Genomic DNA, 26,585 nt, shown 5'->3' on the forward strand with positions numbered 1-26,585 from the left:
ACTGCAGGCCAGGAGGCAGTCCATCTCCATATGTCATAAAAAGCAGGCAAGTTTAACCTCCTGTTTGAGAGGTGCCTGTAAGGAGAGCCAGCAGCAGCTCCCAGCCAGTGCGCATACTTCAGGAGACCCTCCAAATATTAGCCCTCTTGTGAAGGAGGGAACTATATCCACTTGGAGCAAAGGGGTGAGCACACCAGGAGTTCAGCAGAGCCTAACCTGCTTTCCAGAACACTGCTAGGAGGCTGTTGCTGGGGCCCTCAATGAAGTGCAAGTTTCATGGGTGTCCTAGTACCTCTGTTGCCTATCCCCAGCTCCTCATGAACCAGCACTGTTGTTGTGTTCTGCCCTTCCCCATCACACTCTGGATTTTTTTATGTGTTGTCCTTAGACCTCTGCTGAGGCACCTCTAACTATTTCTCTTGTACTGTAATTGATTTTCAGTAGGTGGTGGTGATTTGTAGTGTTTTCCATGAACAAGCTAGGCAGATGCCACCAAATTTAGTTCAAATGTGCCCTAAGCAGGATTTATATTGTATGTAGGTTATTTCTAATGAGCCTATTATCCAGTGCCACACAACATAGAGTATTAATTAGTATAAAGGGCTTTTCTCTCAAGTCCATCCAGTCTCTTGAAATATTCAGAGATCTTTATTTTGGTTAGTTTAAATTTCTGTGTATTGGTTCAAGTGCTGGAGTACTTGAACGTTGGTCTCTGGAGGTAAATGGTTAATGCACTAACTGTATATCCCCAAGCCATGCCACTATGTCTGTGCTCAGTGAAAATTTGCTGTCCCTGTAGTAAGATACTGGCTGTTGCTTAGCCCTTTGTGAGAGAAACTGAACAATATAAAGACTTGATGGAACCTCCAGCACATGCATGTTCACATGGCATCACTGACTGCCTATACCTGTTCCTGCACAGCATACTCATGTCTTCCTTGTTAAGAGTGCATCTTCCAAGTGGGGCCCATATGGAAACAGGATATATGGGGCTTTTATGGACAAATAAGGAGGTGTGGTGATATCATCAAGCAAAGGTAATGTTAGATTGAATATTGGGAAATAGCAGTGTGGCCAGCTCTTATAGTCAGTGTTTTTAAAGACCTCGCTTTTGGAGTCCTCTGATTTTGAGAGTCTCAGCTTTCATTATCCCTCGTGGCTGTGTAGGAAAGCCTGAAAATGTGAACCCTGAAAGCAAACAAAAAGAACCCAAAACTTATTCATTTTAAAAACTCATGATTAAGCTAATTTTTTTTGGCTGTTGAGGGGGAGGAGGAGGAGGCTGATTCATGGTTTCTGAATGCTTGGGGTTGGCAATGTGGAAACAGTTTGTAATAGAGTGCTTAGACTGTGGGTCTCTCAAAGGAGGTGTTGGAAGGAGTGTGACTTGGGGATATTTAAAACTAGATTGGTGAAGACACTGCAGGTAACAATCTTGCCCTGTTTCTTGAGTAGGAGAATGAACTAGTTTAGTGTACCAGGTCTTTTCTGTCTCTGGTTGTTGAAAAGACCCTACTTGCTTCACTCTGCAGCATCTGTATTGAAACTTGATGGTGCAGTGACTGTTTCTGCTGACCCATTTCTATAGTAAGTTTCCTTTTAGCATCTGCAAAAAGGGTTATTGGTGACAGGAATCAGGTCAAAAGGGCAGCTGCCCCGTGCTGTTGTTGCAATGGAGACTAGAGGGACAAACTGTCTGGGAACCTGTGTGTGTGCATCGTGCATCTTTACTATCTGCTCAGGACAATGGGGGAGTGCAGAATGTTAACTCGAGTCTGGCTTGCAGCCACCTGCTTCAACCTGGAGCCAGTACCAGCTCAGCACCAGCTTTCACTCCATGGAAGCTTGGCCTGTGATTAAAGATCTGAAAGTTCAGGCATTTTAATCCAGTAATTACATCTTCCCAAAGGGAGCCCTTAAATGTCAAGGGTTATAGTGTATGGAAACCACTCAGGCCTGTGGCATCCCTGTTCTGAGTCTCTGTGCACGGGCCTGTCCAGAGCCCTCCAACCCTGAGAAATACTATTTGAACCTAGGGATTTCTAATCTGTTTCCACCAAGGCAAGTGCAGACTAGTTTACAGCTTTTTTCTTTTGAGGAGCCATAGCATTTTCAGTAACTGGCATGTCAATCACACACATTTCTTTTTGGGTCTGTCTAGAGCAGAGATTTGAACCTGGGTCTCCCCCATCCCAGGTGAGTGCTCTAACCACTGTGCTAAAGACTATTATGGGGTGGTAGCACCACCAGTACCATCACTGCTGGCCCTTTTGTGAATGGCCAATTTCTTTGTGTCAAATTCACAAACAGTTTTGAGTCGAATCAAAATTGCATATTTTTTTTTGGTTGAATAAACTATTCATCCAAAATTATTTTGCTCATCTCTAATTGCCACTCAGGGAAGTCCCCTCTCTGTTTGAGATGCACCGTACCACTGGAAGAAAGAGCACCCTGGGGACCTTGGCAGCTATGCTTTGGGGTGAGATTTATAGGCTAGGTTTGGTCTGTAGCATCTTTCCCTCTCCCACCAGAGTTCATCTAGATGCAGGCATCAATTTAATTTCAGGCTATTCCTTTTCACTTTGCCATCCTGTCCAGAACTAGCATGCTCTGGAATGTTTGTAGTCTCCCCTGGATTAGATCAGACAACTACCTTTGTCTTTGCTCTGAAAGGGTAGGTCTACAAGCACTGCCTTTGTCAGGCTGCTTCCTACTCAATGGGATGTTGCAGGCTGGGATCTGAAGACCCCCAGCCTGCCTCTCTATATTTAAAATAACAATAAAAGGCTATAGTCTGCTCTGTTTAACATACATTAGATACAAGCCTTGGTCACTTGCTGAGCTGCTGATGCTAGCCTTGACTACGGAAAGCTTAGGGTTCCCAAGTGAGTAATGAGGTAATTGCGTCTTGAGAGAAATGAAGAATTTGATGTATTAAATGTAATACACGTGCTGCCTGATGCAGTTCAGGATTAGCCTTCTTGAAGGTGACAGAGGCTCTTGGTTACCGTACTGATATGGGGCATGTAAAAAGCTAGGTAGATGGAAGCAGAGAAAGAGAGAGGCTGGCTGCTCTTTTCCTTAGATTCCCAGACTGGAAAGTGAACTTGGATCCTCTGCTCCTGAGATACCATGAGGGTGTGTGGAACCCTAGCCTTTCCCATGCTGCACTAATATGGGGTTGGGACAGGGCTGGACTGGCTTCAGTACAAATTTCTGTGGCTTTAGAGTCCCCTTCCCAGTGCAGCTGCCTCTCCAGTTTGAAAGGTTGTTCACAAACTCCTTGGCAGAGTGACAGCTCAGCATCCTAGTCCCCTGCCTGCCAGACCCTGCACAAACCTCCCCGTACTTGCTCTGGCAGGCAGTTGAATAACTGTTCCTGATCTGATGGAAGGGGCTTGTGTGCATGTGTGCTGCAGGGGGAGGGAAGACGGGCGGCAATGTCGGGAGAGGGAGAGCAAAACATCAGTACACATCAGGCTGTTACCTTACAGCAGGGCTCGGCAACCTTTCAGAAGTGGTGTGCCGAGTTTTCATTTATTCACTTTAATTTAAGGTTTTGCGTGCCAGTAATACATTTTAACGTTTTTTAGAAGGTCTCTCTCTATAAGTCTGTATATTATATAACTAAACTATTGTCGTATGTAAACTAAACAAGGTTTTCAAAATTTTAAAGTAGCTTCATTTAAAATTAAATTAAAATGCTGATCTTACGCCGCCGGCCCGCTCAACCCACTGCCAGCCTGGGGTTCCATTCACCTAGGCTGGCAGCAGGTTGAGCAGGGCCCACGGCTGGGACCCTGGCTGGCAAGGGACCAGCAGCCAGAACCCCAGACCGGCAGCGGGCTGAGTGGGGCCGGCAGCCAGGACACCAGACCAGCAGTGGGCTGAGTGGCTCAGCCCGCTGCTGGTCTGGGGTTCTGTCCGCCAGCTCCTGCCAGCCAGGGTCCCGGCCGCTGACCCCGCTCAACCCGCTGCCGGCCTGGGTTCGGCAGTGGGCTGAGCAGGGCCGATGGCTGGGACCTTGCCGGCAGCAGCATGCCTTAAAACTTGGCTCGCTTGCCGTCTTTGGTACAGGTGCCAGAGGTTGCTGACCCCTGCCCTACAGCATAGCCCAGAAATGAAATAGCCTCTACAGTTATTGCTATGTGCAGTAAAGGAGGGGTAGTATCACCCAGGTAACACTGGGGAAATGGGACTCCATCTACAGGGGTAGAGGATGCAATGCCTTCTTGTTCAGCTATGCTTTTCAAACAAGGCTTTGTGGTTGTGGTTTCCTGTACACATGATTGGCTCTGCTTTGTGACCTGGAAACATCCTTAAAGATCGCACCATGGCTTGCGGAGAAAGCGACAAGTAACTTGCGTCATAGGAACTGGAGGTAGAGAAACCATTTAATCTCTTACCCTGGGCTCAGCGGGAGTTTGATAGCTATGCTCTGGTCTCCAGGCCATGGAGGAAGTGTCATGAAAGAAAGTGCAAAGCCAGAAGTGGGAGGAGCAGGCAAAAGGAGTGGCTAAAAAAAATGCAGGAGTTGATTTGTATCTAAAACCCTCCCACAGTTTGTGGGTTTGCATAGAATCCTGTCAGCATGTGCCTCTGAGACATTTAGGGTATGTCTTCACTGCAGGGTTAACTTGGGCTCTTACCCGGGTGTTGCCTCTAACCTTCTTCCCTGTCCACACAGATGTAACCCTTTCACCGAAGTTTGGTGCTTTGACCCTGGGGTAGCTGGCCTGGCTGGAGCTCGGGTGCTGTTTTCAGTCGGGTTAGTAACCTGCTCACTTCGTAGTGAGAGCACAGGCTAAACCTTCTGGTAGTTCTCCAGTGCCTCCCACAATTTCCCCCCATGTGCCCAGAAGGACAGATAAGTTCCTCCCCAATTCACTGGGATGGAAGCAGAGCAGCTCATCTTAGTGCAATACAAAGAGCAGTGGGATATGCCCCCAGAAGTCCTAGTGACACACACACATGAGTGCAACACCAATGAGGACACAATAACTCAGGCAGAGCTTTGCGTTTGGCCACTCGCACTCAGGTTGGATTAACCCAGGTGCTAATACCTGGGTGCTAGATAAACTCTGTAGTAAAGACACAGTAAAAATTCCCCTGCCTGATAGAGCTTTCGGAAGTCTGGGGAGGACCTGGGAAGGAGAGGGAAACTGGTATGATGGCCAGGACTGGCACAGGTGAGGCGATGGGGAAGGTGGGGGGAATCTTAATGGGTTGCATGGGACAGAAGGAACCTATTGCTGAAAGAATAGTCATCTGTGATAATTTAGTAAAAATGTAAAGATAAATTCACTAGACAAAGTGTGTTGGTTCCACTTCCCTCTGGATGTTGGTGAGGGGCTGGTCTCCATCTTGTTGCCTTGTCCTTAGCTCATTAGCTGCCTCGTATAGAGAGGCCCAGGCTTTCCTGTGGAACGGATGAAGCATGTGTATGGATTTTCTCCCAAAGAGGGCAGAATTTCAATCCTGACTCTCCCTGATCCTGCAATTACAACAAAACCACAGCCCAAGCTCTTCTAGAGGGTTTTGTCCTTGTCTGGGTGTAGTCGGGAGTCACGTCTTTTTCTTTTTTTAAATTTCCCATGATGTGCTCTTGCACTGTTCAGAACAACCAATGGAGAGGGAGAGTGCATGGAGGAGGCAGGCAGTGGGGTTGCTGTGATGCAGCTGTTTTTTCCTTTAACCATGAGATCAATAGGAGCTAAGAGTTGGGGAATCTACGTCTTTCTTCTTAGCATCTGGCTAGATAATGGGCTCTTTTCTTGGAGTGTAATTGCCCCAGCCTTCCCTTCCCAAACTGCAGGGCCACTTGTGGCTGAAGAGCCTAATGTTCCTACACTTGGAGCTTCTCTTAAGCTCTCTGAGGTGGGAGCTCATCAGATCTTACTCTGCCCAGGGGAGGGGGAAATCATCTTCTTAAAAAGAAAAGAAAAACATTGTGACTGAAAGCAAAGGCCCTAACTGAAGGCTATATAAGGGTGTTGGACCCACACAGTTCTGGAGAAGAGGAAGAGGGATTGCAGAGCCAGATTGCGTACTGTATCTGTGCTGTGTTTGGCTGCACCTAGCGTCAGGCTGTTGTACACAGATGGCAGAGTATTTAAGAATAATAAAAGAAAAACTGTTTGGATTTGCAACAGTCTCAGTATGTTGATTGTGCATTGGGGCCCAAATCATAACAGAGATCTGCTAAAGGGAATCGTGAGAGAAATCAAACATCTTATTCCATCCAAAGTTGACCAGTTAAAAGACCCCTGCATCTGTCTGCCAACAGGTACGCCTTCCATGGCTTCAGATCCTCCCAAATCAAATTGTTGTACACCATTTAAGCATTTACACTGGAGAGTAAGACATGACCAGCTGATATGAGGGAAAGGCCCCACACAGAGGATATTCCTGCTGCTAGTAGCTAGACACAGGAAGAATCCTGTGTATCTGGATTCTCCTAAACCTCCACCTGGTATGTTAATACCCCATGTACTAGCCAATTGGTGAGCTTCAGCCTTCTCTCAACATTTTATTTGTCGTGTGCTTAGAAGCCATAAGCATGCTCTATCAACAGCTCAAGCTCTGCTCACAGCTCTGTATTAGCAGAGTGTTTCTCCTAAATTGATTAGCAGTGATGTAGTTAACAGCATTGACATTACATTCTTATCGCTGAGTCCGAGGGTTAACTCTCCCTTGAGATGAATGGAGACCTCTAACGACTCTCCAAACCGAATGCTAAACTCATGAAAAGAGAGTTTGCACAGGGGAGGCTCCCACTCCCTGTTCTGGCAAATGAAGGAAAAATCCTGCAGAAATTGATGTGGCTACAAGAAAATGCTGGTATGGCCAGTGCCACTAAGGCTGGCTTTGCTGAGCTCCTGCTTATACTAATTAAGGGACCTTTGCCTTCTGCAGCAAAAAGCATGGTGGGGCATGATACTAATCCAATCTCCTCATCACAGCTGCTGCTGCTTTGGCTTGAGGATGTGGCACTGATACTCTTGTGGAGAGGGCATGGTGGTGATGCTCATCACAGCAAGGCCATACAAACGGACCATGTAGCTGAATGTCTACACGACTTAGAAATACTCTGTGGTGTGCACTTCCCTGCCATAGCACTAGCTCCTTGTTGTGGTTTACACTGGCACGTCAAGTTGATCTCCTTCCGGTACTGGCTGCTGATGGTGCTGCTTCGGAAGGGAGTGGGGCAATTTGAGCTCTTGCTCCTGCTTTCACCATGCCTGCCAATGTTCTCTTTGGTTCCAGAGAGATAGCTTGCACCCATCTTTTCCGTGAGTCTTTTTCTCTGTCAGGAGCCACTGCCTTGTCTCTGGTCGGTGCAATCTTGTGCAGCTTTCTCTGGCTATTGTGCTCCTGTTTCTAAAGGGCTAGATCTAAGGACCAGAGCAGAGCACCCCATGGACCTGGATGGTTTTCTCTATAATAGGGTAAAAATTGATAGATGGAGAAAGGTATCCAATAGTTTTACATTTTCTTTTGTTTGTAATCCCCCTTTCTTCCCATAAACCAGTCACAAGTGGGGCAGGGGGAAGGAGGAGTGTTCCTTGATTTTTATCTTACAAAATATCTTGCCTTGTGCCCACCAAAGATGAACTGACTGCTATGGGTGTATGGAATACAGTTTACACTTGTCGCGTTCCCATAGCCCCATTGCTTGTAACGGTAGGCTAGGGTGTGTGTAGTTTCCTGTATGTGAAACTGTTTTAGAATTATGCTTTTGGCCATTAGTCAGTTCTGTTTTTATTCTGGACCCTAAACACAGAAGAGTGAATGGGTGTGCGGGCATCTTTCCATCTCCATGGCATCATAGAGTCTGTTAGGGTGCCCACTGGCTTGTCCTGTACCCTCCAGCCATCTAAATAGGGTAACTGCCCTGTCTTCCACAACAAAGGGGAAGTTCAGGATTTGTAGGTCAGATGATTTCAAAGAAACCTTTTTGCTGTTTCTGAGGGGAAATGAAATGAACTCGCCTACACCGTTCTCTCATTTGCCTGCTCGTCAGTTCAACGAAGAGTCCTCATTATGGGCCTGCTTGTCTCACTAGTGATCCTTTGTTTTATTGGGAACCCTGTCACTCCTCTGTATGGAACACAGGATGTTATTGTGTATGTTGATTATAATTTCTGATACGCAAAAGTTGAGTAGTGGACTGAGTTGACAGTTCTCAACATCGATAGTAAATTGGTAAGAGTGGGCTAGAGGCTGGTAACACTGATAGTCTTCTAGAAAATCTGAAGCAGATAAAGGCCTGACCTGAATTTACATGGCAGGGTGAGAAGGCATAGAGGGAACCATATCTCTTCTTGATCCCATAGGTGCTGGGACTGGGGGTGCTGCTGCACCCCTTGACTTGAAGTGGATTCCATTATATACAGGATTTTACTGTTCGGTTCAGTGGCTCTCAGCACTCCTGCCATAAAAATTGTTCCAGCACCCCTGCTTGTTCTGGAGCTACCCATTTCTCCTGACAGAGGAATTATCTCCCTAAAATGCTGCTGTGAGGGGTCTGAGTTCAGGGCCTGACCAAGAGATGGAAATTGTTAGCATGGTTCTCAAAGGGAAACTTCCCCGGCCCCTCCATCCAGTTGACTTAGGTCTGATGGTGACAGAGCACTTAATGAAACTAACAGCCTGTGAATCCCAAACACACAGTGAAATAAGACTTCAGGCAGTGACGAGTTGGTCGTCTGGGAAATTGGTGCCACAGGAGGGTTATCAAGGCACCCTGTGGCTGGATAACTTTCTGATCACTTATAACATTTGTGGTTATTTCATATTAAGGAAGTATCTGATCACCTGCTTCAGAGTATCAGCAGATTCCTGTGGGTTCATCAGGCAGTTCCTCTTCTCTGTGCAAAGCATTGCACTGTTAACTAGGTATACTAAGGAAGGCCTGTACCTTCCTGTGAATCACTGTTTATTGATTCTGACCAAGGCACCAGACTGAACAATCCTGGAACCCTATTTGTTTGGGTTGGGTCACTAGGAAAGAGACCTTGTTTCAGGCCCTTGCTACTACCCATAACATCCGAGCTGAGATAGAATCAGATTTGTAACCCTAAAGATTCCCTTGCGTTCCTGATGTGTTTATTCCAGTCAGCCACATGTCATCAGTTTCCTGTGTTTCCCCTTAAAATAAGACTCTTTGTACTACAGAGGGAGGGAAGGGCTCAGGCCTTTCACAAACCTCCTATCCTCTTTTGGCTATTAAATATGCCATGGTGCTCTGTGCAGGAGTTAGGGATGGGAATTAGCCCAGATATCCTGGCCAAATTCTGTTTTGCCCTAGTATGGCATCATCCATATAACGGACGGGTCGGGGATCAGAAGGCAAGGCGAAAAGATCCGTATCAAGGGACTCCATTTCCCACCCACAGCATCCACTCTTGGAGGGCCAGGATTATCCTGGGGCACTATTCTAAATTCAGAGACACAGCAGTTTCTCTTTTGATAATTATATGGTGCTTGTTAGGGTGGTATACAGTCTAACCAAGCACCTAACTACACATGACTCCCAGTCCTAGCCGCAACACAGGCAGGCATATCAGAGCTGCTCCAGTCACGAGAGGAGGCTCTTGAGCATGTTGATATGTCATTTTCTTCTCCGTAACAGCAAGAGGTGTGTGGCTTACTTCACTCCCACAGGAACAAAAGAGACTTAAAATCTGCACAGACCAAAAAAAAAAAAAAAAAAGTTAATGTGAGTTTAGCTGACTTCTGCCCTGAAATTATAGTCATTCGAATCCATTGGGGCTCTGAGTTTACATTCTTTGATGCACAGTGTGTAATTATATATGTATAATTTATACTGTGCATACATACATGTTCCTATCACACACCTCAAGCAGTAAGGGGAATTATCTACTGGCGGTAGAGGGGGCGATGAAGGGCCCATAAGCCTTGAGGATGAGGTATGGGTGATGAAGGGCCTGATTCAGAACTGCTTCCTTATCATGGGAAACACTGTCTTTTTAAGTGGCCCTGACGTTGCTGTTAAACAGCCACTTTCTCTTCTGCGCTCAGAGATGAGTGCATTCAAGTGGTCTGTAAAGTAATTCCTGTGTGTACTGTACTTTATTTGTATGAAATGGTTGCGAAACAAAAAATAACCAGTAAAGCTTTATTCCTGGCAATAAAAATGTCTCCCAGATTCTTTTATTTATGATTTGCTTTATGGTAGAAATCAACTGTAATTGGGGCCTCGTGCTAGACACTGAACAAATATATAGTAAGATACAGTCCCTGTCCCAAAGAACTTGCATTGAAGATAGGCAAAACAAATAAAAGGTGGAGAAAGGAGGTGGTATTGTCCTTGTTTTACAGATGGGGAACTGAGGTACAGAGAGATCAAGAAACTTGCCATGGTCTCTCAGTCTATGTGGCAGAGTCTGGGTCCTGAACCCAGATCTTCTCCATCTCAGTCCTGTGATTTAACTGAAAGACCATCCTTCCTGACTGTATGCTGAATTGTCTATACTTCATGTGTGGAGTGCCTCCCCCAATCCTTCTTTAAAAAAAAAAAATAAGGAAAAACTTGGTGTAATAGCATCTACTGTGACATGCTCTCAGGTAAACATTTTCAGGGCTGCAAGTCCTCAGGCTTCAGAGCATAAACTCAGCAGCAGCTGGGGGCAGGAAGAAATCCCCCCTGAACCTTCTAGTATGGGTGGGAAGAGGTGAGTGAGTGTGAGCGAGAACTGTCTCCTTCCTCTGCAGCATCTTCTTGAAGCCATGCTGCACAGATGGACCAGTCTTATCAAGTGAGATGAGGAGGAGGAGGGATAATCCAGTTCTAGACAGACCACTGGTCTGTGCTGCTGTAGCAGCCCATATTCCAGACATCATCTGAGCTCATCAAGTGCTGTGCTGTGCCTCTTGGAGGAGAAGCTGCTATGGGGCTGGAGCTGGGGACTGGGTCAGAAGGAGACAGCGTAACAAGGAGGGGAGAGAGGACTGTAGACCCCATTCCATGAGGCAGCTGGGGTCTGTCCATCAACTGCCACTTTTCTGAGCAGTAGCAGCCCCTTTAAGTGTTAGGCTAGTGCCCCAGGCTGCTCAGAAAGCCATTAACCAGCCTTAAGAGGGGGAGGGCGACAGGTTGGTGAAAAGAACATTTCACGTTTTGTCCTCATGGGGTTAACAAGCTCCCTATTAAGGGGAGACAAAGTGATGGAGAGAATCTCTCTGGTTTATGGCTTGGAAAGTTTAGCCTCCGGAGCATTCCTCTCTTCCAGTACCCTGCTGCCTCTCTGCAGCTTTTATCCTCATTGTGCTATGGCTGTGGAATGGGAGCCTTGGCCTTTGTCAGATTCGGTTTCTCATTTTTCCTTGGAGTACAATCTAATTAGCAGCTCAGCAACCAGTTCAAGCAGCAGGATAACTATTTTAATGGGCTGGAGGTTTGAGTGAGTGGAACTGGGGGGTGGAGCAGCTGGGATTTGGAGAAGACTACAGAAGACTAGAGTTCGGTGTATTAAACATTTACTGTGTGCTCAGGACTATAGAATGAGGAAGCCCATAAATATCCTGACCGAAGGCTAGAAGTGGGGAGGGAGGTGAGAACATTGTGGAATGAATGCGCACATCAGGAGAGAGATGGAAAATGTTACTAGGACTCATATAATACTATTTTGTAGCCTAACTGGCTCCTGCTCTCAGGAGGTTTTCCTGTTATGTTTTCTGAATTTCTTTGTTCAGTTTCATTCTCTTACTCTGATTGTAAACAGAATTTTGCGACGGTAATGTTAGGAGAAACCCTCAGGGTTTTTCTTGGGACCTTTCTGAACAGCTAGCCTGAGGTGACCAGCCACTGAATAAAGGTCTAAAGCACTGCATCCCACTGCTTAGCAAAGAGAACACAGCTGAAGAGACATGGAGCCCCCTGTGTTTCTGCAGCGACACAAGCAATCCTCTTTAAACTGCTCCCCATTCCTTTAGGTTACCTCAGCACAGACATGAGATCAGAGTAACTCTTGAACCACTCTTTTTGGGGCACCACCCCCATGTTAATCTATGCCTCTTTCCTTGCCTTCTTGAAGACCCTTCCATTTAATAAATGCTCTTTAACTGAGTCTTCTTTTTCCCTGTAGCCACTTCCAATGGGACTCTGGAAGGCCTGGAGAACAGAGAAGGTGGAGTCTGCCAGACACGCTCTATGAAGATTGTCATGAAAGTGGGGCAGGGTGAGTCACTCCAGTCGTCTGGAGTTTTCCCATTGGACATGAAATCAGTATTGAAATGAAATGTGCTACGTTTTACATAGCCGCTGTGCAGTCCAGGCTTGCTGAGATGTGCTAGCAAACCCTTCTTGGGAGCTTGACAAAGTATCATTGGGACAGCAGGTTTGCAACTCCCAACACTACAGGAGGCTTCTCATGAAGGGACTGAGCTGGGCAGGACTGAAGAACTGGTGTCTTTTGGTTGAGTTGTTTATCTTAATTGTGACATCATGTGGGGAGTGGTGAGGAAGGAGCTAGTTTGATGTCTTTGTATTTGATCACTAACTTATGTTGATCAATTCTATAATAAATGTTATGGTGCCCAGAAGCCTGTGGCTCATTTGATGCTGTAAAATACAGGTGATGATGATGCCTTTGGGTTGCTCCATTTTTGCTCCAGGCATACTGAAGAAACTGAGAGAGAAGACGACCTATGAAGTCCCCTGTAATCCAGGGGGCAGTGCAGGGTTGTTTCCTACACTTTATTTTCCAGTGCCCCAGACTTCCCACTTCTGATTGTGAATACCGCCCACCCCTGTCCCATTTGATTAGAATGTCATTTAGATAATGAAGAGGATTAAATCATTTGAGTTTAATGAAGAGGATTAAATCATTTGAGTTTAGCAGCCAATCATGGTTCAAGATTCTGAAGCATTCATGGCCTTATCTGGGAGGGCCCATGCAACAGATATTCTGATTGGCTGCTAATGGAATGAGCTGTTTCCATCTAATTAAATGTTCCATCATTACTTTCCCACAAGAGGGTGGTCTCTCCAAAACAGAGATCTAATTGGAATTATTTTTTTTCCCTTTTGTGCTAACACTTTAGAAAGTTCAAGCAACTTTTTATAGCAGCCTCTTCCTCTCTAGGCCCAAAGTGGGGTTACTGGCTATAGTCTGGCATGTTGATTAGGGAGTACAGGGCAACTGCTGTTTGAGCAGTGACATTTCCCAATTGTTCAGCAGAGTTTGAGTTTTAGGGTCCTGTTTTGGCCAACATTTGTGCACACACAGCATTATGAGCCCAAGTTACAGTAAGTGTCAGTTCCACCCCACCTTGGTTTTATCACTTCGCTGGAAATGAGCTCAGACTCTGAGATGGATGGTCAACTGAAACTGGTTTGATCTGTGATCGGGCAGAGTCCTCCAGCTTCCTCAGTGCCATACATAAAGGGGGTTGCCATGTTCCCCATTGCTGGGAGAACAAATCTGAATGTTGGATACTGCAGGTCCCTAGAAATAGCTGAAGTTGTTTAGCCTGTGCTGAATTGGCCTGTTCTCAGTTCCTGCCTAATATATAAACTAGACACAACTTTCAAGTCTGAACTATTCTGCACCAAAGTAAGATGGCAAAAACTGCTTTCTGCAAGAAAATCCAGTTCTTAAACTAAAATGGGGGCTTCCTGTCTCTCCCCACCTGTCCCATTATTGAAGTGAGCGAGAGATGGCCATCAGAAGGGAGAGCTAGAAATTAGGGGCTTCCCCTCTGAAATAGCTCAAAGTCCAATAGTTACTCCTAGTTTGCATAAAATGGAATTTATTGCAACCAGTCAGGAATAGAGGTCCTAGAAGCCACGTTGCCCAGACTAAGAATTGCATTCTAGCAGTTGCAGTTTCTGCAGACCATCCTCAAGGAATCCATGTTCTGCAGATAGCCGACTCAGGGAGCTACAACTAAACCTTGGGCATTCAGCGTCAACAGTTCAGGTCACTACTGCTTGAGCTAACAGAGATCTGGCAGAAGCCTTATCTTCTCTCTGGGATAGATCCTAAAGGGGATAATGCATCTACCAACACAATGCACTAGATGCTCATCAATATTAACAATGAAGGTGGCTGTGGGTCTTGTTGCAAAACCCACTGCATTGCATAGGGCCCTGGGCACCCAAGGCACAGATGGCTGTTCCTCCATTGACTCTCCTTTGAGCAGCCCCCTGCATATTTGTAGGCAATATCAGTCTGTCGTTTTGTGGCCCTGGACCTTTCAGTGTGTTCAGGGGAGAGTGATTTTGCCCCTAATACTAATGAATTTCACCTTCTGTGCTTTGAGATATTCTGGGAGTGATATCACAGCTTCATCCAAATGGCGTTTCTGGAGCTGCAATTTAATTCCAAGAGGTACCACATGGCCCAGTCTCTTTGGCCTTCTATGAGCTTTCCCAGTGCATGCTGGGATTCTACAAGGAGGTCATGGCGAAGGGGCAGCTGTGGGAACAGGGCTGAGGCACCGAATTCTTTCTGACATCTGATGCTTCCTTGGGAAATGCCCCCAGAATAAGGGATTGTAGTGCAGCCATGACCTATCTGAGTCCTTTAAATGTGCTCTGCTGTGTAATTTTTTCTGATGGCCGAAGCTCTCTGAAAACATCCTCTTCCCAATCTGTGGAGTTCTTCTGGGCCCCAGTGATGCCGCAGGCCTGACTCCAGCTCACTCCCTGGATGCAGAGCTCAGAGTGGCTGCTTTTCGTTATTTTGTTTGATGTTGTTGGAGCCAGTATTTATAACAAAACAAAAGGAATAGTGCTGCTGCCCTGGAAAGTTAGATTCCTTTGTGTTCGCTCAGCTGCCTTTGTTGGAAATATGCGCAGACCCATGCACTGGAGCTCAGAAGGAATCTTAAAAAAACCACCAACAAAAAACTGTTTCCCCCAAAGTTCTGAAATGTTCCAAGCCTGTGATGTCCCCGAACTCCTCTCTCTCAGCCTCCTGATGCCTCTGCCCTCCCTTAAAGACAGTGCTACCTCATCACTGCCCTTTCATGTGTGCTTTCTAGAGTGATGCCTTTCAGGCAAAGAGGCAGACAAGGTCCCTGTCCTGAAGAGCTTACACTCTAAATAGAAGACAGCAAACTAGGGGATGGGAGGCAGCAGCAGGCCACTGACTGAAGCTGAAGTTAGCATATGGCTTGTTAGTTCCGTGGTTTTCATTTGGCAGTTAGTCTGGTTCTGTTGCCTGTTTTGTTAATGCTCCTTTGCGGAGAGGACTAGCTTTGATGTTGCTATTTCAGTAACTCCTGTGGGTTGGCCTCTTTCCTTTCTGCATCATGTCACACTTCCCAGACCAGGGGAGCAGTAATAGGAATTGCTTGGCTCTCAGACTGTTGCTGGTTTCCCACACTCAGTCAAGTCTTATGCATCCCTTTGGTCTGCTTGTAAGCAAAGTTCCAGCCAGAGTAGGTGAAGCATCTTTGCTCCCTGGGTTGTGTTTGATGTGGTCACTTTAGAATGCAAAATTGGGCACATAATCAGATGGACGTGAAAGGGAAGGATGGGGGATATGGCTGCAGCTAGGGTGAAGCTGGCTTGTCTGTGTTGCCCATCCTCTAGTGATGCTGAACAGACCATGGTCTTGCCAAGGAGGCACCAAGAAAGCCATCTTGTTCTGCTCTGTCAAATGCCCTCCCTGCTCTGTGACATTTTGCTACCACCAAGGGAGCTACTTGCATTATTCATCAATGAGCAACAAATGCCTTGGAGGCGGCAGGAGGTGGGTCTGGAGCTCTGGGTTCTCCCAGCAACACCCATGACAGGCTCATTTCTGTGTGATACTCACAAAGGTTTAAAACTCCATGACTATGTTAAACTGGGAGTGGAGGGACACATTTATTAGCTCCCTTTCTGGGGCGGGTAAGAGGGCAGCCAAAATACGCCAGCTTCAGGTGGTTGTTCCTAAACCCTAGGTGGAAACATTTTGGGGGAACAAAATATCTAATGGGGCTTGTCACATATTGTTAGTGTTTAAGTTGAAGGCCTTACTGTGGTCCAAAAGGCCCACAGGCAACAAGCCCACACAAGCTTCACCCAACTAATTACAGTAAAATGCAGTTTGTAACGTTGTCCAAAGGGGAGATCCTGGTGCGTATAGGATTCAGCTAGGAATCTACCTCTGCTTCTTGTTTATCTGACTCTCACTGCTGTTTCTGCTCTAGTACTTCTAGCCTTGAAGGGGATGGCAGGACTTCCCACCCACCGAGCCAAGGGAATTGCCTAGACTCCCCCAAACTGAAAGCAATTCAGGCAATGTCAATCCTAATGGTCTTAAAAAGAAACAGATTGCTAGCGCTTGTCTTCAGCTTGTCTCTCTTGCATACCACCAAGATTAGAGGTCTGAGGGTATCATGCAAAAGCAGCACAGACCTTTGGCTCAAGACGGAGCGTTACCAGCTATGATCTACAGTGTCCATACTCTCTCTCTCTAGGCTCCATATCAGATTCAAAGTCTCACTCTTATATTTGAGGTCCTAGCCCCACCTATGTCTTGTCGCTGGTCACTGGCTTGCCCTCCTATTTGGACCCTCTGCTAATTCTGTTTCGGTGTAAAAATTCCTTTGTGCCGTTTCCAAGGCTGTCCAGGGAATGTTTTCTCTCAGCCTTACAATGCGCAGCCTCATTCCCCTCCTGCAGATCCCTCCTTCAAACCCATCTTTGCTCACAGGGCCTCAGACAGTGACCCATATAACAGATACTACTCAAGCCAACAAAATTACTTTAAATATGGCAGCTGATGCGATGCTCCCTGTGTCACTTCAGCAGCCATGACCACATTTCAGCTTTGTGCGCCTTCCTTCTTTGCTTGCTGTTGTTTTCCGAGGATTGTGTCTGCCATTCTCCTGTTAGATTGTAAGTGTCTCAGGGCAGGGCCTGTGCTTCCAGTCCTGCAGTGTTCTGCAGCACACTGTGTATGTCTGGGGCCAAACTGAACAATTGTATTACTTGTGAAATGAAGCTATCCATGAGCTGCACTTAAATCTAATGGAAACGCCTGCATTCTGGCAACAGATAAGGATCTTACTCCTTAATTCCCCGCGCCCTCCCGTGCGCGCACCCTCCCAGGCACACACGCTCCCCATAAAACTCTGAGCTGCTCCTCTCTTCATCTCCATTTGGTGGCCAGTTTCATGTCTGGTGTAGCCCTCTGAAGTCAGTGATGTTACCCTAGGGGTAGATATGGCCCAATCCAGTCTTGCTTCTGCAGCATGTAACCCCTTGATTTCCTGGGCCAGCCCTGTGAGGTGCAGAACCGTCCAGGCGGAGCTGGGTTCCAGACGGAGTTCAGGAGAAATGTTTGTTTTTGAGTGTTCTCAGGAAACGCAACCTCGCTCACAGTCCTGCCTTTTAACGTGTACTGCTCTTGAGAAGGGGTGCCTGTGTGAAACCACCTTCCACCACCCTCTTTCTGTTCCTGAGACAGCTGATACTATTTTGTATTGTGGTCACACTGAGAATCCCCAATAGGGATTGGGGCCCCATTGTGCTGGGTGCTTTGTGCACACTGGAAGATACAGTGTTGCCTTAAAGAGCCCTCCCTGTAAACAATTACTGAATGTAAGGGACGATAAGATGAGGTGAGGGAGGAGCATAATGAAGATAAAATCATGCCTCACATTAGGTTAGTGACTTGTGCAACTTGGTGGTCCTGATTGTTCTCAATTGTCTTAAATTTCAATCAAATCACTCTCCTTGACTTACAACTAAATCATTGTTGGCTGGTTAGTTTCTTGCGGGTGTCACAGCAGAGGTGAGTCTACTGGAGGGATTAGAAAGAGGAAACAGTAGTAGCCTTACAGATTAATTCAGGGAGGGCATTCCCTGCATAAAGGGGTAGTGTGGAGGAAACCACGGAGACTGATTAGAGAATGACTTTCAAATGTGGGACTTAACCTCAAACCATCACACATCCTCTAGTTAAAAGGAAATGCCTCAAATGCAAAACCAAGGCAGGACCTGTGCCTGCCTCCAGGAATCATGCTTGCTGGTGCAATAGAACGCCAGGGGCTGTTTTGGCCCAGAGTCCTGAACACTGGTTATTTGAATGAGGGAGAGAAGCCTTGTATCACTCTGGTTCACCCCGACCCTTTCTCTATGTGGTTAGCCTAGCACTCACCGTTGGAGCTGGGGGACATGAGAATCAGAGTGCACGTTTAAAACCAAGGGGAATGCTTGCTCCTCCATACATAGTAGGCAAATGTACCCAGTGTTCCTAAGCCTCTTTACCAAGCCTCCCACTCTTACCCATCAATCCCTTGCCCCATGCCTCTGATTCCTTCCTCCTGCCCATACAAGCATGTAGACCTTGCACAGGGCCAGCCTGCACTTGTGCACACGCAGCATGTTGTGCTGCACCACCTTTATGAACAACGTTTGACATGGGCACTCAGATACCAGGGTAAGGAGTGAGGTTTAAGCGATTGACGGTGGAGGAAGAGCAACAGCTCTTGATCTTGTAATCTAGCACCTGGAAGCAGATTTCTCATTCCGTCTTTCTTTTTCCCAGATCCAAATGCTGTGATCCCAGAGCAGCTGACAACCAGTCGGCCCAGCAAGGAATCTGACAATACAGTGAAAATCGCCACACACAGTCCACGCCACAAGGTCCCTGTGATGGAGGATCCTGGGAAGCCAGGTAGGTTTGCCTGTGCATTTTAAGAAAGAGAGGAAAACCAGTAGTGCTCTTAGTGGGTCCTGGACCAGCTATTGATTGCCAGAGGAGCCAGGCCCAGTTCAGTTCTAAGAGTCCAGGGAAATCGAGATACCTTAGAGTAGGGAGTTAGACATCTGCAAGCTCTCTGCACAGGTTCCTGCAAATTCATCATCTGGGGTTCCCTCACCATGCATCTCCTGATGTCGCTGCTCATAGACAGTGAGATGCTGCCAGAGTCCAGAGCAGTGGCAGAATGGACTTGGACTCTGAAGGATAGTTCCTGGAGCTCCCCGGTGTCTTAAGCAGGGGGAGTTTTCCTTTAGCACTCTCTTGCTCCTGTCCTCTGTATTGGTTGTTATCTGTCAGTTTACTGAGGCAGAGTTGGGGGGGTCAGAAAAATAGAGGTTGCCTGGATTTTTGAGCCAAGCCTGGGTGAAAGGCCTTTGAAGGTGGTTTCCTGAGTTCCTGTCAGGAAAAGTGGAATCCGATGAAGTGGGGGAAAGTTGCTCGTTTCTCCATCTGTGATACAGACAGGAAGCCAAACTGCTCCCCTCATGGGTCTTAGACCTGCCTTGTACTTGGGGGTTAGAGGGAGGTGGGGGCAGTAACAGGATATGGCAGGTCTACAGGCATCAGAACCACTTTCAGTAGAGCTTTCTAGTCTTCTGGGGGGAGCAGGGACTCCTGGGGTTCATCTGATTACATACTGGATGTGAACAGCCATCTGTCTCCAGTCCAGTCAGGTGAACGTGAAAAGAGAGGATGTCAGATTAGGGTGAGGAAAGGGGGCAACAATGGGACGACAGTGTCTGTGAGTGGCCAAGGTTTCTCTCTTATGGTATGTCTACACTGCCAGTGAAGGTGTGATTATAGCATGGGCAGGCATACCTGCGTTACCTGTGCTAGCTAGATTAAAGCTAACAATAGTTGTGTAGACATGGTGGCATGGGCTTCAACACAAACTAGCAACCAGAGTACAGGCCCTCTAGGAAGCCTGGGTAAATATTCTACTCTAGTTGCTAGCCTGTGCCACTATGTCTACACTGCTATTGTTAGCTTTAATCTAGGTAGTTTGGGTAACACACAAGTATTCTTACCCGTGCTACAAACACATCGTCACTTGCAGTGTAAACATATCCTGAGATTGCATTGCTTCTTGAGACTGAGTAATTGGGGTTACGTACATGGGGAATCCAGTACATGCAAAGTGAAAGAAGATATGCTGTGGACACTGCTGTGCTGGGGTTTCTCCAGAATATACCCATTCCTCCTCCTGGAATCAATGGGTCTCATGTTCCCACTAACTGGACTGTTGCCTCTGCTATCTCAGTTCACTCGGAAGAAGGGCTTTGCTGCTGACTACCATCTGTAAGGGTTGGAGATGCAAATATAGCAGAGTGGGGGCCCTTGGGGTATTGCCAGCCCCTTGGTGTGTACTCAAATCTGGGTGTGGTACTGGAACCAGGTACTTAGGCTCCATAGTTTAGACATAGCCTGTGTCAGCATAGGGTATGACTCCACTATGGGGACTATACCAGGCTAGACATAACCTACACCGGCAGATGGGTTTTCTGTTATAGGAAAACTACCTCTCAGAACGATGTTAGCTATATTGACAGAAGTACTCTGCTGTCGACATAGCTGCGTCTACACTGGGGGCTATGTCAGCATAATTATGTTGGTTAGGGATTTTTTTCACACCCTAGACCATTGTAGCTACGTTGACATAACTTTTAAGTATAGACCAAGCCTTAGACTGAACTTCAAACCCTACCCCCTGAAATCACCTGGTAAACTCTCTTCCTCTGCCTCTTTGGGTTATGCCCAGTCTTGTATCTTAACCTTTTCTTCTGTCCCATCCTATAATAGCTACTTTTCAGTTGCCATTGGAGTACATTAGTGAACTGAGTTTCCTTTTCCTTATGCAGATGGGTGAATTTGGAGCTGGGCCAAGTGCTGGTAGCCGTACAAGCTTCTTCCCGAGAGCTCTACCAGTGTACCTCATCCCTGACTTGCAGTTCCCCCTGCTATTCCCGTCCACCACTCTTGCTAAATTGGGTGTGGTGGCTTTGCAGTGGAGCAACAGGATTAGGCTGAGACCATGTAAATTCTTTTTGTGGGTTAAGCAAGAGAAGAGCCCAGGTTCCCCGAGGGGGAAGGGAGAATGACTAAATGCTTGGGCAGGAAGGTCATTTCCTCACTTTAATCCATCTTGTTTTCTCCCCCATGCCCCAGGCTCCGTTAACCAAGATGGGCAGAACACCCAAGGTAGCAGTGATGGATTCTTCAGCTCTAAGGTGGCAGTATTTGCTGCAATCGGTGCAGGCTGTGTCATCTTCATCCTTATCATCATCTTCCTTGTTGTCCTCCTGATCAAGATCCGCAAGCGGCACCGGAAGCACACCCAGCAGCGGTCAGCAGCCTTGTCACTTAGCACCTTGGCCAGTCCCAAGTGCAGTGGTAATGCAGGTTCAGAACCCAGCGATATCATCATCCCCTTACGGACTACAGAAAATAATTACTGCCCTCACTATGAAAAGGTGAGCGGGGACTATGGGCACCCCGTCTACATTGTCCAGGAGATGCCCCCTCAGAGCCCAGCCAACATCTACTACAAGGTCTGAGGCCTACTACAAGGTCTGAGCCTCGGCATCCTACCAATGCAAGAGCACTAGAGAGCTGAGGGCCCTGGGGGCAGCCGCTGGCTCTCCCCACTAGTGTGCTCGCTCTGTGAGGGAGGAAGTGAAAAGAACCACATGCCAAGACCAGGGGAGCGCAAGGGTCTCGCACCTGATAGTGGATCACTCGCACGCTCTCGCTCTGTTTTCCCCTTTGTATTTAGTTTTGTAGTTCTCAGCTTTTGTAATCCCAAAACTCGAGGATGGACCTTCAGCATCCTCCTCCTGCTTCAGACTGCATCCTGGCTCTAGACACATCTAACCGTGATGTGGCCCTAGCTGCGCACAGCAGCCATTGTGCGTGGGCGCTGTGCCTTTCCTCACTCTGATGCCCCTGGCGATACCAGAAAACTCTGCCCTCTCTTGTTTTGGGGATGTCCCTTTCAGCTTTTCCATCTATATTATGTTAAGTATTCTTGTGCTTGGGGCTGTGCTGGTTGTTGCTTTGGTCCAGGATTGTCCTAGGAGTCGGATTAACTTGTGGGCCCCAAGAAGAACCTCCACTTACTTGAGGAATGAGCAGCTTGCGGCAGCACTTTGCGTAGGTGTGCCAAGGACGTAGACCCTGTGCAGGGAGGAGGCTGACAAACCCAACATACTATTATTATTATTATAATTATTTTTTAACTTTTGTAACATTTTTATTTTTGTGAAATATTGGTGGGACTCTGAGCCACCACCTACAGCCTTCTGGCATACTCTTCTCCCTCTGCCATGCCAATCCCCTGGCCATGCTCTGCCAGGACACAAACTCTCACCTTCTGCTGTCCTTGCCATTTTAAACTTTTGTGTTAAGTTTGTAGCAGTCAACTCTTGTTTACCTGCTTAAACGAGGGGGGAGAGGAAAAATATAACTCAAATGGTCAGTGCATGAGAAAATCCAGGGTTCTACCCCATGCCACCAGAGCCAGGAGCCTCCTCCCTTTCAACAAGACAGTAGCCTTTGTGGGAACTCCTCAGAAAGGCATGTCTTCCTCATGGCATGCCCCTTGCCTGATCTCTTTTCCTAGGACAGAGGCTGAGCTACTTTCTCCAACATCAGGGAGAGGGCAGGAGGACAGCATTCACTGATCGCCTCAGTCAGGCTGGATCTGGGACTGGGCTGAGAGAAAGGGTGGGAGCATTCAGTAACTTAGTCACAGGGTTCATTCTTGGCTCTGTCGTTTCCGCAGATCCTGAAGTTGGTTTGCTCTTTGGGTTCAGGCCACAGGGCTTCCATTTGGACAGGAAACGAAATGAATCATGCCTGCTCTGAAGCCCGTACTTGACATGTTCTCAGGAGGCTAGAGCAAATGTTAAGAGAGCAGGAGAAAGCAAACTGCATTGATGTTGGGGGTGGGGCAGATATTCAGTGGCCACAACAGTTAGGTTGTTCTGACCCTGGCTGAGCTGGGGTGGTTGGAATTCTGAGTAAACTCAAAGGCCATCTAGGCCCCCATGTACCCCAGCATCCTCACCCCTTCCACAAAGAGCAGCTGGGCCTCTTCTCCCACTGACCCTTTCATTTCTAGAACTCTTATGTATGTTTGATCTGTTTTCCCTAGTGACTGCCAGGCATGAGCCAGTCATTCAGCACTAGAAGCTGGGCTTAGCTCCTTCATGGCTTCAGCAAACCCTATTGATTGCTGTTGTCATGGCATGAACACCAGTCAAAGACCCTGCTCCATCCTCCTGATTTACTAGGTAACAGATCACCCTATCTGGCTCCATTCCGTGAATGCATGCGTCCCACCTCACAGGGCAGGAATGGCTGTGTCCTGCACTACAGAGGAACCCATCACAGGAATACTGCAGTTCCTTGCAGTTATGGCCCCAGATCTAGTAGTAACATGACTGAGTGGCAGTGTTTGAGGGATCTTGGCACGTCTTTGAGAAGGTCCTGCCATGCTGACCTTGTGTCCAAGGGGTCGGTGGCTACATTCCCAGTCTGTCCTTGGGGTGGGATTTGCCAACATCTCATAAAAATGTAGGGCTGAAAGGGACCTCGAGAGGGCAAGTGTAGCCCCCTTTCATAGAATCATAGAATATCAGGGTTGGAAGGGACCTCAGGAGGCTTTGAGCAGGACCTCCCTGCTCAAAGCAGGACCAATCCCCAACTAAATCATCCCAGCCAGGGCTTTGTTAAGCTTGAGCTTAAAAACTTCTAAGGAAGAAGATTCCACCACCTCCCTAGGTAACGCATTCCAGTGTTTCACCACCCTCCTAGTGAAAAAGTTTTTCCTAATATCTAACCTAAACCTCCCCCATTGCAACTTGAGACCATTACTCCTTGTTCTGTCATCTGGTACCACTGAGAACAGTCTAGATCCATCCTCTTTGGAACCCCCTTTCAGGTAGTTGAAAGCAGCTATCAAATCCCCCCTCATTCTTCTCTTCCGCAGACTAAACAATCCCAGTTCCCTCAGCCTCTCCTCATAACTCATGTGTTCCAGTCCCCTAATCATTTTTGTTGCCCTCCGCTGGATTCTTTCCAATTTTTTCACATCCTTCTTGTAGTGTGGGGCCCAAAACTGGACACAGTACTCCAGATGAGGCCTCACCAATGTCGAATAGAGGGGAACGATCAGGTCCCTCGATCTGCTGGCAATGCCCCTAATTATACATCCCAAAATGCCATTGGCCTTCTTGGCTACAAGGGCACACTGTTGACTCACATCCAGCTTCTCATCCACTGTAACCCCTAGGTCCTTTTCTGCTGAACTGCTGCCTAGCCATTCGGACCTTAGTCTGTAGCGGTGCATGGGATTCTTCTGTCCTAAGTGCAGACTCTGCACTGGTCCTTGTTGAACCTCATCAGGTTTCTTTTGGCCCAATCCTCTAATTTGTCTAGGTCCCTCTATATCCTATCCCTACCCTCCAGCGTATCTACCTCTCCTCCTAGTTTAGTGTCATCTGCAAACTTGCTGAGGGTGCAATCCACACCATCCTACAGATCATTTATGAAGATATTGAACAAAACTGGCCCGAGGACCGACCCTTGGGGCACTTTCCTTTATACCAGCTGCCAACTAGACATGAAGCCATTGATCACTACCCGTTGAGCCCAACAATCTAGCCAACTTTCTATCCACCTTATAGTCCATTCATTCAGCCCATACTTCTTTAACTTGCTGGCAAGAATACTGTGGGAGACAGTGTCAAACACTTTGCTAAAGTCAAGGAACAACATGTCCACTGCTTTCCCCTCATCCACAGAGCCAGTTATCTCGTCATAGAAGGCAATTAGATTAGTCAGGCATGACTTGTCCTTGGTGAATCCATGTGACTGTTCCTGATCACTTTCCTCTCCTCTAAGTGCTTCAGAATTGATTCCTTGAGGATCTGCTCCATGATTTTTCCAGGGACTGAGGTGAGGCTGACTGGCCTGTAGTTCCCAGGATCCTCCGCCTTCCCTTTTTTAAAAATGGGCACTACATTAGCCTTTTTCCAGTCTTCCAGGACTTCCCCCGATTGCCATAAGTTTTCAAAGATAATGGCCAATGGCTCTGCAATCACATCCGCCAACTCCTTTAGCACTCTCGGATGCAGGGCATCCAGCCCCATGGACTTGTGCTCGTCCAGCTTTTCTAAATAGTCCCAAACCACTTCTTTCTCCACAGAGGGCTGGTCACCTCCTCCCCATGCTGTGCTGCCCAGTGCTGAAGCACGACCAAGTAAACCTAGACCATCCCTCACAGGTGTTCAGAGGCTATTAAGAACACATTAGACCAGGGGTGGCCAACCTGAGCCTGAGAAGGAGCCAGAATTTACCAATGTACATTGCCAAAGAGCCACTGTAATACGTCAGCAGCCCCACATCAGCTCCCCGCACCTAGCCCCTCCTACCCGCTGGCAGTCCTGTCGATCAACACCTCCCCTTCCCTTCCCACGCCTCCTGATGGCCATGATCAGCTGTTTCGTGGTGCACAGGAGGCTTTGGAGGAGATGGGGGAGGAATGAGGGCATGGCAGCCTTGGGGGAAGGGGTGGTGTGGGGGCAGGGCCTGGGGCAGAGCAGGGGGTTGAACAGTGAGCAACCCCAGCCCACTGGAAAGTTGGCGCCTGTAGCTCCAGCCCCGGAGTCAGCGTCTATGCAAGGAGCCGCGTATTAACCTCTGAAGAGCCACATGCGGCTCTGGAGCCACAGGTTGGCTACCCCTGCATTAGACAATGATGGCAATTTCACAACCACCCGTTATAATAATTCCACAACTATTCCAGAGTTTAATTACCCTGATGTTAGAAAGCTTTTCCTAATATTTAACCTGAATCTCCCTAGATGCAGTTTAAGCCCATTACTGCTTGTCCTACTTCAGTGGACATGGAGAACCATTGTTCCCTGTCCCATTTATCACAGCCTTTCACATATTTGAAGACTGTTGTCAGGTCCCCCTCATCCCAGCCGTCTTTTCTCAAGACTAAAGATGCCCAATTTTTTTCACCTTTCCTAATAGGTCAGGTTCCCTAACAACTTTTATCCTTTTTGTTGCTGTGCTTTGGACTCTCACATCTTTCTTAAAGTGTGGTGCCCAGAACTGGACACAGTTCTCCAGCTGAGGTCTAAAAGAAGCATTGTCTTAAGTGAGTGTGATGTGATAACAAGGTGAGAGCCAGTGTTTCTGTGACCTTGTGTGGCTGCCTTCACGGCTGTCCCGGGGAGGGGGGGTTTTCTGACCCTTCTGATGCTGCCTCCGCCTCAGGCGTGAGAATGGGTGGGGAGTGAGAGAGTTGCTTGTTTGTTCCTTGCCTTTTCCTTTGGGAAGTGGCTGCTTTGGAGGAAGTGCAGTGTGAGGGATAAAATTTGTGGGATAGACATTTCCTTAACTCATCCTTGAACCAAATAGTGAAGATATTTCCAAGAGACAGAAAGTCCCTTCTCCCTTCCTGTCCTCTCTGTAAGATTCAGGTATGGAGCAGGGGAAGAGTCATCACTTCTCCCATGCAGGTCCTGCTTTGCTGGGCACAGTACTTAGGAGTCATTCAGTCCACTGGACTCACTCTGAGGCTGCCATCTGCCTTTCCCAGCCCTATTTCTGGGCGGGGATTAGTCATCTCTTTAGTTTACTGGATCCCATTTGTAAATCCATGAAAGGGATTGGCTACAGCACAGTATCTTAAACTATCTTGGGAACCAGAGGCTGTCAGGACATGACAGGGGCCCACAGCACCCACATCAACCTCCAAGCTGGGTTCTGCTTAAGGAGCTGGGCTAGTGCCCTAACCGTCCCTCTGTTTTCCCTGCATGTTTCTTTGGTGTGTATTCAACTGTT

General features: G+C 47.4%; 1 protein-coding gene across 1 annotated transcript in view; it reads left to right on the forward strand.

Annotated features, from left to right (window-relative positions):
* Nucleotides 1-25,288, forward strand: part of EFNB1 (ephrin B1) — a 127,840-nt gene extending 102,552 nt beyond the window's left edge. Inside the window, exons 3-5 of the mRNA XM_073360981.1 lie at nucleotides 12,111-12,203; nucleotides 18,513-18,641; nucleotides 20,895-25,288. Coding sequence (XP_073217082.1) covers nucleotides 12,111-12,203; nucleotides 18,513-18,641; nucleotides 20,895-21,283 — 611 coding nt within the window. The 3' untranslated portion in view covers nucleotides 21,284-25,288. The remainder of the gene's footprint in view (nucleotides 1-12,110; nucleotides 12,204-18,512; nucleotides 18,642-20,894) is intronic.
* Nucleotides 25,289-26,585: the final 1,297 nt, after the last annotated feature.

Source organism: Lepidochelys kempii, chromosome 9 (genome assembly GCF_965140285.1).
Source record: "Lepidochelys kempii isolate rLepKem1 chromosome 9, rLepKem1.hap1, whole genome shotgun sequence".
Lineage (NCBI taxonomy): Eukaryota > Metazoa > Chordata > Testudines > Cheloniidae > Lepidochelys > Lepidochelys kempii.